Below are 15,667 nucleotides of genomic sequence, written 5' to 3'. Positions count from 1 at the left end.
TACAATTCAGTATCTTTTTCTAATGTGTTATGTTTTGTAAATTTACAATTGCTTTGAACTTCTAATGAATTAACTTCTAGTAAAATAGCCATTATCAAAAAATTAAAAATTAGCATTTTTAATAAATATTAAGTACAATTTAAATAATTCTTTGTTTTATCCGTTTTTTTTTACTTTTTGAAATTTGATAAATAAATAATAACATACTTATAAAACTTTTGATGCAAACATTATTACATATTTTGTATATGTATAGTCACAAATTGTCTGAACAGTGTGCTATTATATTGATTTTTCTAAATTATTTTTGAGTACTAAAAAATAGTTCCTCGCACGCATTATAGCATTAGTAAGTTCTCAATTGTTTAATTATGGACAAAAATTATCAGTGCCATTAATTCGTGCATAAAACCACAATTGTTAACATCTAGTTTAACAGTTTAAATCATCAATATAATAGGCCAAACAGCACTATGTCAAAAATCTGAACACTAAATGTTTTAAAAACAATTTAAAAATATCTTTAAGCTAAATATTATACTGAAAGATACTGTTATTTAATTAGAAAACATTAATGCGGGTGTAATCAACCAGTTAGTTTTTTTCGCTTGTTCTTTGCATTTTGGCATTTCAATAGTTAAGCTCAAACATATGTGTATTGTGTGAATTTTGTACAATAGTTTACTTTAAAATAAAAATATTTAGCAATATTTTTTCCACGATCTTCTTAAAAATTCGTTGAATCAAATATTCAATAGACATCTTTAAAAGGTAAATATTAATCAATTCTTAGGATTTATCTCATTCTCTTAAAGCTAATAAGGCTTTATGATTGGTTTATGACAGTGAGATTGTATATTTTAATTTTAAATTTAAAAAGAAATGAATATCGGCCTAATAAGTCATCTTTTATTCTAATTTTGGATATGTGAGTCGTCTGAGGACACACTGGTCAATTAATTTCGTGATTCTGTAATTGTATATATGTTGTGCATGTAAAGAATGACAAAATTTTATTTGCACACGCCCGCGTACACACAAATATTATGTATATAAATTATTTAGGAAAGTTTAATTATGCCGTTTTAATTCATAATAATTATTTGATGTTACCCTTATAAAATTATTGGCTAGTAATCATTATTTTTTTATTTTAAGAGGATGCTAAACTGCCTGTCAAATTTGATCGAGGTCGATAATGTAGAGTCATTCGTTTATCCTTGTTCATAAAAATATTTGCTTCAAAATACAAATTACGTAGCTTATATGTATAAGTAAATGGCATCCCTCACTTCAGAATAGATTGAGGAATAAAACTATATTCGTCAAATTACAATTAAAAACCGTAAGAAAGTTTTTGGTATGATTAAATTTTCATAAATCTGTGGTGAAAGCCCTTAGATGAATAAAATTTGATCACACAAGTAACTTTTTTCTATGGCTTCTAATCGTAATTTGACGAATATAGTCTTATTCCTCAATCTATTCTGAACTGAGGGATACCATTCATTTATACGTATAAGCTACATAATTTGTATTTTGAAACAAATATTTTTATGAACAAAAATTAACGAATGACTCTACGTTATTGACCTCGATCAAGTTTGGGCAATTTAGCATCCTCTTAAGTATGAAAAATACTAATAGCAGTACTTTTACTAACCAATTTAATACTGCCCAGTATTACATTTTTATAAAGGTATTTCTAATTTCTATATACATACTTGCTATAAAAATATTCAATATTATAAAAATACATTAAATAAAGTGTATAGATTGTTTATACTATGTATCTTAAACATATTGGGTGAACTTCTATTCTAAAAATCAAAGTATCGTGCAGCAAAAAATTGGTTATATCGCTTATAGGTATAAATTCCGTATAACCGAAGCTACGTTTATTCAATTCGCACGACGGTTTTCGGAATGCCTCAAGATCTGGTTTTGATGACGTTTTTTCACATATATTTTTTTTCGAATCTTGCGGATGTACTAACGCAAAAAACATTGTGCCATTGAATGGCCAGTCCAAAGCATCATCATTTTCTGATTTCATAATGTGTAAAACAAAAGATAAATAATTGGGATCCTTCGATGATATATTAATTCTTGCGCAGATCTTGTATCCATTTGGGCTTGTATAAAAACCTGGACTATAGAACATTTTTAGAGGGTCATTGATCATAGCATCAAGTTTTTCTTGAAACGTTTTCAGTCTCCATATGTAAACTCCATTACAATTTCGTAAACACATAGCTTCGAGTTGATTTTTCTGATTAGACACTGTTATAGAGAGCTCCCGATTTGCCTGTTCCAAAATTACTATTCTTTCATATAAATTTCTGCAAATAGATTTTATATAACTTTCATATGTATTTCAGCAAACGTTAAAAATTTAATATTTATAAAACTATATTTGGATTACTTAAGCAATTGTTGCCAATCAGGAGGAGGCTCTTCCTTATCTGCAACTTGTATTCCATTTTTTAAAGGTGGATCCCACAATTTTGACTCCACAGACATTGCATTAGTTCTATTTTCTACTGTCAGAAAATTACAAGAATACGTTAAAAGAAAATTGAAATAATTTATGTGTATTTGTAACTACATAAAATATACCTTGTGGTTTTAAAAGATCTTGTTTATAGGTGCACTGAGTGATATGTGTTTCCATATCTACAGGAGATAGCTTTACTTGACAACCGAATTGATGATAAATACAACTTGTACGTTTCTGAGATATCTCTCTAGTGGTATAAAGATCTGGGAAGAGATCCTCAGATTTTAAAGGTTGACTATCAACTGGACAACATGCGCCTTCTTTCCTAATAATTTACAATGACTAGTCAATTTATATACAATAATGAAATGTCGATAAATCATAAAAATTAAGATGAAACTTACTTAAGCCAAGTGTGAATGCATTGAGAACAAAACTTATGACCACAGGATGTTAAAACTGGATTGCGCAGCCATGTTAGACAAATAGGACACTCAAATCTAGGTTCCACATAGCCTTTGACACCCTCATCACACTATGTGCAACGAAATTGTAAATAGAAGTATAAATGATTTATGTTAATATAATGTTAAAGTGGATACAAGATCGTGATAATTAGTAATAAGTTCTGTTATGTTTTATTGATAATAGACAGTAATTAATTTCTCATTTGCCAAGTTAATCTATAACCAATAAACATGGGTGTAAACAAAAAACATTTCCTGTTTTACAAAATTGCAAATACATACGTCTTCACTTTCCTCAGCAACCTTAGTAGGTTCCGCTGATCTATTTGATGTTTCCATAATCTGCAAAATTATTTTTTATTATATTAAATAACAAACATCTATCGAATAATTACTATTGTTACATTATTATGTTCAAATCTGATATCAAAACGGTTGAAAAATGTTGCACTATTCAGTTTTACAGAAGTTGGAAAAATTTGCACAATTTTGTCTTTCTACATAAATGCTACTTAATTGAATACTTTATAACAAAGCATCACAAAGAAATCATAAAATCATAAATACAACTCTATTATACTTTTTCCTTTTTTCACCGACATGTTAAAAAGAATATTAATTGTATTAATTTGAAAGACAATTTAGTCATGTCTTACTATTAGCAGAGAGGAATTTCTCGAACTTCTCTGCTGACTCTATTATCTGTTATTAGTTAACTAATATCACATATCCACTAAACTATATACAATAAACTCAGAATGAACCCATGTACTACATCACATCAAACTATCAAAGTTACCTCAAAGGAAAGTCTGGAAGATGGCCCAATTTCAGATGATCCTCGAATACAATACGCCCTCTGTAAACATTGAAACGTAGACATGAACTACGTAGCCAACTAAGGGTGCGTTCCACTTAAAGCTCGCAACGACCGTGGAATCATTTCATCCTTGTTGGTTATTAAATATTAAACAAGGATAAGCAACTCTCATGAGCGTAGCGGGCGTTAAGTGGAACGCACTCTAAGGCGAAAACTAAAATGAGACCGATCTCTGTACATATAGCAAAAGTAAATCCAAAATTTGTACTTTTATTAATTCCATGTGCAACGCTACAAAACAGAAACCGAAAATAAATTGAAAAATATCTTGAAATCCAATAAGTTCTGCGTAATCATCTATATTGCAGTTGTATGCAGTTGTATAAGTATTATAGGATATATGAGAAAGTTGAAGTGAAAATAGTCAAGAAACAAAGAAATGCAAAATTATAAAGATTTTTATTACAAATTTACATTTATTTAAAAACTTAAAATTTTTTTAAGCAAGACAAAATTATCTGAAAAAATATCTGGATATTATATTAATTATTAATTAAATATTTGTATAAGAAATTAGAATGTATCTTAATTTTATTATTTTATTATTATTACAAAATATTAAAAATTTTTCCATACCGAGTCAGTTCAAATTTTATTTTATTTTTATTGTATTATATGTATACATATTTCTCTTTTTATATTTTATATATTTTATTTATTTGAAAACTATAATATTTTTGCCTGAATTAAGCAGTTTAATCCATTGTTGCATAGCGTGTCAAATGAAGCATACCAATTTAATTCTTCGCAGCTTTTATGTATTTTATAATTAGTTTATGGAAATATTATATTTTTGAAGTTTATATGTATATATTAATGACATAAAAATATATAATTAATTATAACTTTCGTTATTTGTTTATTGCTGATTTTTAGATTTATTTGCGAAAATAAAGCTGCGAGCCAAAATCTATACAAACTATTTACATATTACGTAATTAAGTTATTATAGTATATTATACAACAAGCGCCAGAAATCGACTATTGTCCACATGAGTACGAGCAGTGGAGCCGAAGACGAATATTAACTGTATAGGACTGTATTTATATTATCTTTGATAAATGTAGCACTACATGATGTATCCAAATACATCACATTTATCCTCCTTTCTAAAAAACGGCATGGCATCGATACTCGCATCTCTCGAAGTATTGTTGTCGCTTTTCCGCGATGCCGATTAAACGTGCGTGAAGTTAGCATCTCAAAGTTTAGCATCTCATAAAAATACTGCAGAATTAATTGCATCCAGCATAGTTCTACAATTCTTGATAAGTTTCAACAATAGTTCCGTTGAATTACGTATTTTAAATAAATTTTTATAAATGAAATGCTAACTTCCAACATCACATAATAGCATCTCACCATATTTCGAATATACGACCACAAGATGTTTAAAAAATGTTTTAATTAATTATATCACCGTAACTTTTTTAAAAATTATTGTACGCGTCCTGAACTATATGAGAACTGCGTTAAAATAAATAGAACTGTCAATATTTGAACAGCATCTCACGTCTAGCCCTCAAAATTCAAGTTCTCCGGGCAAAATAATTGTTTAAAAAATGTTTTGATTAATTATATTACAAAAAGTTTTTAGAAAATTATTGTACGCGTCCGGAACTATATGAAAACTACGTTAAAATAAATAAAACTGTCGATATTTGAATAGCATCTCACGTTTAGCCCTCAAAATTCAAAGTTTCCGAGCAAAATAATTGTTTAAAAAATGTTTCAATTAATTATAACACCGTAAATTTTTAAAAAGTAATTGTACGCGTCCAGAACTATATGAAAAATGCGTTAAAATAAATAAAACTGTCGATATTCGATTAGCATTTCACGTCTAGCCCTCAAAATTCAAGTTTTTGGGGCAAAATAATTGTTTAACAAATGTATTAATTAATTATATCACCGGAATTTTTTAGAAAACTATTGTACGCATCCGGAAATATATGAGAACTGCGTAAAAATAAATAGAACTGTCGATATTTGAACAGCATTTCACGTTCAGTCCTTAAAATTTAAGTTTTTCGGACAAAATAATTGTTTAAGAAATGTTTTAATTAATTATATTACCTGAACTCTTTAGAAAACTATTGTACGCGTCCGGAACTATATGAAAATTGCGTTGAAATAGATAAAACTGTTGATATTCGATTAGCACTTCACGTTTAGTCTTCAAAATTCAAGTTTTGGGGCAAAATAATTGTTTAAAAAATGTTTTAATTAATTATATCACATGAATTCTTTAGAAAACTATTGTACGCGTCCAGAACTATATGAGAATTACGTTAAAAGAAATAGATCTGTCGATATTCGATTAGCACTTGACGTGTAGCTTTAAAAATTCAAGCTTTTTGGGCAAAATAATTGTTCAAAAAATGTTCTAATTAATTATATCACCTAAACATTATAGAAACATATTGTACGCGTCCCGAACTATATGAGAATTACGTTAAAATGAATAGATCTGTCGTTATTCGATTAACACTTGACGTGTAGCCTTAAAAATTCAAGTTTTTCGGGCAAAATAATTGTTTAAAAAAGGTTTTAATTAATTATATCACCTAAACTTTATAGAAACATATTGTACGCATCCCGAACTATATGAGAATTACGTTTAAATAAATAGATCTGTCGATATTCGATTAGCACTTCACGTGTAGCCTTAAAAATTCAAGTTTTTCGGGCAAAATAATTGTTTAAAAAAGGTTTTAATTAATTATATCATCTAAACTTTATAGAAACATATTGTACGCGTCCCGAACTATATGAGAATTCCGTTAAAATAAATAGATCTGTCGATATTCGATTAGCACTTGACGTGTAGCTTTAAAAATTCAAGCTTTTTGGGAAAATAATTGTTTAAAAAATGTTTTAATTAATTATATCATCTAAACTTTATAGAAACATATTGTACGCGTCCCGAACTATATGAGAATTACGTTAAAATAAATAGATCTGTCGATATTCGATTAGCACTTGACGTGTAGTTTTAAAAATTCAAGTATTTGGGGCAAAATAATTGTTTAAAAAACGTTGTAATTAATTATATCACCTAAACTTTATAGAAACATATTGTAGGCGTCTTGAACTATATGAGAATTACGTTAAAATAAATAGATCTGTCGATATTCGATTAGCACTTTACGTCCAGCCTTAGAAATTCAAGTTTTTCGGGCAAAATAATTGTTTAAAAAAGGTTTTAATTAATTATATCACCTAAACTTTATAGAAACAGTTTGTACGCGTCCCAAACTATATGAGAATTCCGTTAAAATAAATAGATCTGTCGATATTCGATTAGCACTTGACGTGTAGCCTTAAAAATTCAAGTATTTGGGGCAAAATAATTGTTTAAAAAATGTTTTAATTAATTATATCACCTGAACTCTTTAGAAAATTATTGTACGCGTCCGGAACTATATGAGAATTACGTTAAAATAAATAGATCTGTCGATATTCGATTAGCACTTTACGTCCAGCCTTAGAAATTCAAGTTTTTCGGGCAAAATAATTGTTTAAAAAATGTTTTAATTAATTATATCACCTAAACTTTATAGAAACATATTGTACGCGTCCCGAACTATATGAGAATTACGTTAAAATAAATAGATCTGTCGATATTCGATTAGCACTTGACGTGTAGCCTTAAAAATTCAAGTTTTTCGGGCAAACTAATTGTTTAAAAAATGTTTTAATTAATTATATCACCTAAACTTTATAGAAACATATTGTACGGGTCCCGAACTATATGAGAATTACGTTTAAATAAATAGATCTGTCGATATTCGATTAGCACTTGACGTGTAGCCTTAAAAATTCAAGTTTTTCGGGCAAAATAATTGTTTAAAAAATGTTTTAATTAATTATATCACCTAAACTTTATAGAAATATATTGTACGCGTCCCGAACTATATGAGAATTACGTTAAAATAAATAGATCTGTCGATATTCGATTAGCACTTGACGTGTAGCCTTAAAAATTCAAGTTTTTTGGGCAAAATAATTGTTTAAAAAATGTTTTAATTAGTTATATCACCTAAACTTTATAGAAACATATTGTACGCGTCCCGAACTATATGAGAATTACGTTTAAATAAATAGATCTGTCGATATTCGATTAGCACTTGACGTGTAGCCTTAAAAATTCAAGTATTTGGGGGAAAATAATTGTTTAAAAAAGGTTTTAATTAATTATATCACCTAAACTTTATAGAAACATATTGTACGCGTCCCGAACTATATGAGAATTCCGTTAAAATAAATAGATCTGTCGATATTCGATTAGCACTTGACGTGTAGCTTTAAAAATTCAAGCTTTTTGGGCAAAATAATTGTTTAAAAAATGTTTTAATTAATTATATCATCTAAACTTTATAGAAACAGTTTGTACGCGTCCCAAACTATATGAGAATTCCGTTAAAATAAATAGATCTGTCGATATTCGATTAGCACTTGACGTGTAGCTTTAAAAATTCAAGCTTTTTGGGCAAAATAATTGTTTAAAAAATGTTTTAATTAATTATATCATCTAAACTTTATAGAAACATATTGTACGCGTCCCGAACTATATGAGAATTACGTTAAAATAAATAGATCTGTCGATATTCGATTAGCACTTGACGTGTAGTTTTAAAAATTCAAGTTTTTCGGGCAAAATAATTGTTTAAAAAATGTTTTAATTAATTATATCACCTAAACTTTATAGAAACATATTGTACGCGTCCCGAACTATATGAGAATTACGTTTAAATAAATAGATCTGTCGATATTCGATTAGCACTTGACGTGTAGCCTTAAAAATTCAAGTATTTGGGGCAAAATAATTGTTTAAAAAATGTTTTAATTAATTATATCACCTAAACTTTATAGAAACATATTGTACGCATCCCGAACTATATGAGAATTACGTTTAAATAAATAGATCTGTCGATATTCGATTAGCACTTGACGTGTAGCCTTAAAAATTCAAGTATTTGGGGGAAAATAATTGTTTAAAAAATGTACTAATTAATTATATCACCTGAACTTTATAGAAACATATTGTAGGCGTCTTGAACTATATGAGAATTACGTTTAAATAAATAGATCTGTCGATATTCGATTAGCACTTGACGTGTAGCCTTAAAAATTCAAGTATTTGGGGCAAAATAATTGTTTAAAAAATGTTTTAATTAATTATATCATCTAAACTTTATAGAAACATATTGTACGCGTCCCGAACTATATGAGAATTACGTTAAAATAAATAGATCTGTCGATATTCGATTAGCACTTGACGTGTAGTTTTAAAAATTCAAGTATTTGGGGCAAAATAATTGTTTAAAAAACGTTGTAATTAATTATATCACCTAAACTTTATAGAAACATATTGTAGGCGTCTTGAACTATATGAGAATTACGTTAAAATAAATAGATCTGTCGATATTCGATTAGCACTTTACGTCCAGCCTTAGAAATTCAAGTTTTTTGGGCAAAATAATTGTTTAAAAAAGGTTTTAATTAATTATATCACCTAAACTTTATAGAAACAGTTTGTACGCGTCCCAAACTATATGAGAATTCCGTTAAAATAAATAGATCTGTCGATATTCGATTAGCACTTGACGTGTAGCCTTAAAAATTCAAGTATTTGGGGCAAAATAATTGTTTAAAAAATGTTTTAATTAATTATATCACCTGAACTCTTTAGAAAATTATTGTACGCGTCCGGAACTATATGAGAATTACGTTAAAATAAATAGATCTGTCGATATTCGATTAGCACTTTACGTCCAGCCTTAGAAATTCAAGTTTTTCGGGCAAAATAATTGTTTAAAAAATGTTTTAATTAATTATATCACCTAAACTTTATAGAAACATATTGTACGCGTCCCGAACTATATGAGAATTACGTTAAAATAAATAGATCTGTCGATATTCGATTAGCACTTGACGTGTAGCCTTAAAAATTCAAGTTTTTCGGGCAAACTAATTGTTTAAAAAATGTTTTAATTAATTATATCACCTAAACTTTATAGAAACATATTGTACGGGTCCCGAACTATATGAGAATTACGTTTAAATAAATAGATCTGTCGATATTCGATTAGCACTTGACGTGTAGCCTTAAAAATTCAAGTTTTTCGAGCAAAATAATTGTTTAAAAAATGTTTTAATTAATTATATCACCTAAACTTTATAGAAATATATTGTACGCGTCCCGAACTATATGAGAATTACGTTAAAATAAATAGATCTGTCGATATTCGATTAGCACTTGACGTGTAGCCTTAAAAATTCAAGTATTTGGGGCAAAATAATTGTTTAAAAAATGTTTTAATTAATTATATTACCTAAACTTTATACAAACATATTGTACGCATCCCGAACTATATGAGAATTACGTTTAAATAAATAGATCTGTCGATATTCGATTAGCACTTGACGTGTAGCCTTAAAAATTCAAGTATTTGGGGCAAAATAATTGTTTAAAAAATGTACTAATTAATTATATCACCTGAACTTTATAGAAACATATTGTAGGCGTCTTGAACTATATGAGAATTACGTTAAAATAAATAGATCTGTCGATATTCGATTAGCACTTTACGTCCAGCCTTAGAAATTCAAGTTTTTCGGGCAAAATAATTGTTTAAAAAATGTACTAATTAATTATATCACCTGAACTTTATAGAAACATATTGTAAGCGTCCCGAACTATATGAGAATTACGTTAAAATAAATAGATCTGTTGATATTCGATTAGCACTTGACGTGTAGCCTTAAAAATTCAAGTTTTTCGGGCAAAATAATTGTTTAAAAAATGTTTTAATTAATTATATCACCTAAACTTTATAGAAATATATTGTACGCGTCCCGAACTATATGAGAATTACGTTAAAATAAATAGATCTGTCGATATTCGATTAGCACTTTACGTCCAGCCTTAGAAATTTAAGTTTTTCGGGCAAAATAATTGTTTAAAAAATGTTTTAATTAATTATATCACCTAAACTTTATAGAAACATATTGTACGCGTCCCGAATTATATGAGAATTACGTTAAATTAAATAGATCTGTCGAAATTCGATTAGCACTTTACGTCCAGCCTTAGAAATTCAAGTTTTTCGGGCAAAATAATTGTTTAAAAAATGTACTAATTAAATATATCACCTGAACTGTATAGAAACATATTGTAGGCGTCCCGAACTATATGAGAATTACGTTAAAATAAATAGATCTGTTGATATTCGATTAGCACTTTACGTGTAGCCTTAAAAATTCAAGTTTTTGGGGCAAAATAATTGTTTAAAAAATGTTTTAATTAATTATATCACCTGAACTCTTTAGAAAATTATTGTACGCGTCCGGAACTATATGAGAATTACGTTAAAATAAATAGATCTGTCGATATTCGATTAGCACTTTACGTCCATTCTTAGAAATTCAAGTTTTTCGGGCAAAACCATTGTTTAAAAAATGTTTTAATTAATTATATCACCTAAACTTTATAGAAACATATTGTACGCGTCCCGAACTATATGAGAATTACGTTTAAATAAATAGACCTGTCAATATTCGATTAGCACTTGACGTGTAGCCTTAAAAATTCAAGTATTTGGGGCAAAATAATTGTTTAAAAAATGTTTTAATTAATTATATCACCTGAACTCTTTAGAAAATTATTGTACGCGTCCGGAACTATATGAGAATTACGTTAAAATAAATAGATCTGTCGATATTCGATTAGCACTTTACGTCCAGCCTTAGAAATTCAAGTTTTTCGGGCAAAATAATTGTTTAAAAAATGTTTTAATTAATTATATCACCTAAACTTTATAGAAACATATTGTACGCGTCCCGAACTATATGAGAATTACGTTAAAATAAATAGATCTGTCGATATTCGATTAGCACTTGACGTGTAGCCTTAAAAATTCAAGTTTTTCGGGCAAAATAATTGTTTAAAAAATGTTTTAATTAATTATATCACCTAAACTTTATAGAAACATATTGTACGGGTCCCGAACTATATGAGAATTACGTTTAAATAAATAGATCTGTCGATATTCGATTAGCACTTGACGTGTAGCCTTAAAAATTCAAGTTTTTCGGGCAAAATAATTGTTTAAAAAATGTTTTAATTAATTATATCACCTAAACTTTATAGAAACATATTGTACGCATCCCGAACTATATGAGAATTACGTTTAAATAAATAGATCTGTCGATATTCGATTAGCACTTGACGTGTAGCCTTAAAAATTCAAGTATTTGGGGGAAAATAATTGTTTAAAAAAGGTTTTAATTAATTATATCACCTAAACTTTATAGAAACATATTGTACGCGTCCCGAACTATATGAGAATTCCGTTAAAATAAATAGATCTGTCGATATTCGATTAGCACTTGACGTGTAGCTTTAAAAATTCAAGCTTTTTGGGCAAAATAATTGTTTAAAAAATGTTTTAATTAATTATATCATCTAAACTTTATAGAAACATATTGTTCGCGTCCCGAACTATATGAGAATTACGTTAAAATAAATAGATCTGTCGATATTCGATTAGCACTTGACGTGTAGTTTTAAAAATTCAAGTATTTGGGGCAAAATAATTGTTTAAAAAATGTTTTAATTAATTATATCACCTAAACTTTATAGAAACATATTGTACGCATCCCGAACTATATGAGAATTACGTTTAAATAAATAGATCTGTCGATATTCGATTAGCACTTGACGTGTAGCCTTAAAAATTCAAGTATTTGGGGGAAAATAATTGTTTAAAAAATGTACTAATTAATTATATCACCTGAACTTTATAGAAACATATTGTAGGCGTCTTGAACTATATGAGAATTACGTTAAAATAAATAGATCTGTCGATATTCGATTAGCACTTTACGTCCAGCCTTAGAAATTCAAGTTTTTCGGGCAAAATAATTGTTTAAAAAAGGTTTTAATTAATTATATCACCTAAACTTTATAGAAACAGTTTGTACGCGTCCCAAACTATATGAGAATTCCGTTAAAATAAATAGATCTGTTGATATTCGATTAGCACTTGACGTGTAGCCTTAAAAATTCAAATTTTTCGGGCAAAATAATTGTTTAAAAAATGTTTTAATTAATTATATCACCTAAACTTTATAGAAACATATTGTACGCGTCCCGAACTATATGAGAATTACGTTAAAATAAATAGATCTGTCGATATTCGATTAGCACTTGACGTGTAGCCTTAAAAATTCAAGTTTTTTGGGCAAAATAATTGTTTAAAAAATGTTTTAATTAATTATATCACCTAAACTTTATAGAAACATATTGTACGCGTCCCGAACTATATGAGAATTACGTTTAAATAAATAGATCTGTCGATATTCGATTAGCACTGACGTGTAGCCTTAAAAATTCAAGTATTTGGGGCAAAATAATTGTTTAAAAAATGTTTTAATTAATTATATCACCTAAACTTTATAGAAACATATTGTACGCATCCCGAACTATATGAGAATTACGTTTAAATAAATAGATCTGTCGATATTCGATTAGCACTTGACGTGTAGCCTTAAAAATTCAAGTATTTGGGGCAAAATAATTGTTTAAAAAATGTTTTAATTAATTATATCATCTAAACTTTATAGAAACATATTGTACGCGTCCCGAACTATATGAGAATTACGTTAAAATAAATAGATCTGTCGATATTCGATTAGCACTTGACGTGTAGTTTTAAAAATTCAAGTTTTTCGGGCAAAATAATTGTTTAAAAAATGTTTTAATTAATTATATCACCTAAACTTTATTGAAACATATTGTACGCGTCCCGAACTATATGAGAATTACGTTTAAATAAATAGATCTGTCGATATTCGATTAGCACTTGACGTGTAGCCTTAAAAATTCAAGTATTTGGGGCAAAATAATTGTTTAAAAAATGTTTTAATTAATTATATTACCTAAACTTTATAGAAACATATTGTACGCATCCCGAACTATATGAGAATTACGTTTAAATAAATAGATCTGTCGATATTCGATTAGCACTTGACGTGTAGCCTTAAAAATTCAAGTATTTGGGGCAAAATAATTGTTTAAAAAATGTACTAATTAATTATATCACCTGAACTTTATAGAAACATATTGTAGGCGTCTTGAACTATATGAGAATTACGTTAAAATAAATAGATCTGTCGATATTCGATTAGCACTTTACGTCCAGCCTTAGAAATTCAAGTTTTTCGGGCAAAATAATTGTTTAAAAAATGTACTAATTAATTATATCACCTGAACTTTATAGAAACATATTGTAGGCGTCCCGAACTATATGAGAATTACGTTAAAATAAATAGATCTGTTGATATTCGATTAGCACTTGACGTGTAGCCTTAAAAATTCAAGTTTTTCGGGCAAAATAATTGTTTAAAAAATGTTTTAATTAATTATATCACCTAAACTTTATAGAAATATATTGTACGCGTCCCGAACTATATGAGAATTACGTTAAAATAAATAGATCTGTCGATATTCGATTAGCACTTTACGTCCAGCCTTAGAAATTTAAGTTTTTCGGGCAAAATAATTGTTTAAAAAATGTTTTAATTAATTATATCACCTAAACTTTATAGAAACATATTGTACGCGTCCCGAATTATATGAGAATTACGTTAAATTAAATAGATCTGTCGAAATTCGATTAGCACTTTACGTCCAGCCTTAGAAATTCAAGTTTTTCGGGCAAAATAATTGTTTAAAAAATGTACTAATTAAATATATCACCTGAACTGTATAGAAACATATTGTAGGCGTCCCGAACTATATGAGAATTACGTTAAAATAAATAGATCTGTCGATATTCGATTAGCACTTTACGTCCAGCCTTAGAAATTTAAGTTTTTCGGGCAAAATAATTGTTTAAAAAATGTTTTAATTAATTATATCACCTAAACTTTATAGAAACATATTGTAGGCGTCCCGAACTATATGAGATTTACGTTAAAATAAATAGATCTGTCGATATTCGGTTAGCACTTGACGTATAGTTTTAAAAATTCAAGTTTTTTGGGCAAAATAATTGTTTAAAAAATGTTTTAATTAATTATATCACTTGAACTTTATAGAAACATATTGTAGGCGTCCCGAACTATATGAAAATTACGTTAAAATAAATAGATTTGTTGATATTCGATTAATAATTATATAAATAAATAATTTTATACAAAAAGAAAGGAAAAAGAAACAAAGAGAAAGAGAGAGAGAGAGAGAGAGAGAGAGAGAGAGAGAGAGAGAGAGAGAGAGGGAAGGGAAGTCCGTGCGTCCGTGCGTGTGTACACTGTGAAGTATTTTACTCAAACGAAAGATTTTCGAAAGTTACTTTTCTGTATTGATTTTTGCAAAAGATGTTGATCTCATTTTATATGGAAAGGTACACATATATTGTCAAAGTATTTAATAATTTATTAACAATTGTTATTTTGTTTTTCAAACTATATCGTCAATCTGTAGTACTAATTAAAGAAAAAAAAACAAGAAGAAGAAGAAGAGTCAGAGCTGACAACATTTCGTTACATTTCAGTGTCAATATTATATGACTTTAAAGAAGATTTATGTATGTTGTGTATATTGTATTTCTTTTTTCCTTTTTCTATGTGTATAATATTTTTAAAAAAGAAAGAAGATTAGATAATAAATTAATGTGTGTAAGTATGCTTTCTCTCTCTCTCTCTCTCTCTCTCTCTCTCTCTCTCTCTCTCTCTCTCTTTGTTTCTTTTTCTTTTCTTTTTGTATAAAATTATTTATTTATATAATTATTATTGCAATTGTTATTTTTAGA

At 28.0% G+C, this 15,667-nt stretch overlaps 1 protein-coding gene across 1 annotated transcript in view; it reads right to left on the bottom strand.

The window, feature by feature from the left end:
- Positions 1 to 1,200: 1,200 nt before the first annotated feature.
- LOC105835833 overlaps positions 1,201 to 15,667 on the bottom strand; it is a 69,871-nt gene continuing 55,404 nt past the window's right edge. The window contains exons 8-13 of the mRNA XM_036283458.1: positions 3,767 to 3,826; positions 3,250 to 3,309; positions 2,905 to 3,035; positions 2,620 to 2,825; positions 2,426 to 2,543; positions 1,201 to 2,342 (exon numbers count right to left, since the gene is read on the bottom strand). Coding sequence (XP_036139351.1) covers positions 1,781 to 2,342; positions 2,426 to 2,543; positions 2,620 to 2,825; positions 2,905 to 3,035; positions 3,250 to 3,309; positions 3,767 to 3,826 — 1,137 coding nt within the window. The 3' untranslated portion in view covers positions 1,201 to 1,780. The remainder of the gene's footprint in view (positions 2,343 to 2,425; positions 2,544 to 2,619; positions 2,826 to 2,904; positions 3,036 to 3,249; positions 3,310 to 3,766; positions 3,827 to 15,667) is intronic.

The sequence above is a fragment of the Monomorium pharaonis genome, chromosome 2 (assembly GCF_013373865.1).
Source record: "Monomorium pharaonis isolate MP-MQ-018 chromosome 2, ASM1337386v2, whole genome shotgun sequence".
NCBI classification, from domain to species: Eukaryota; Metazoa; Arthropoda; class Insecta; order Hymenoptera; family Formicidae; genus Monomorium; species Monomorium pharaonis.
The sequence above is the reverse complement of the archived record's forward strand: the minus strand, read 5'-3'. Positions and strand labels throughout refer to the sequence as shown.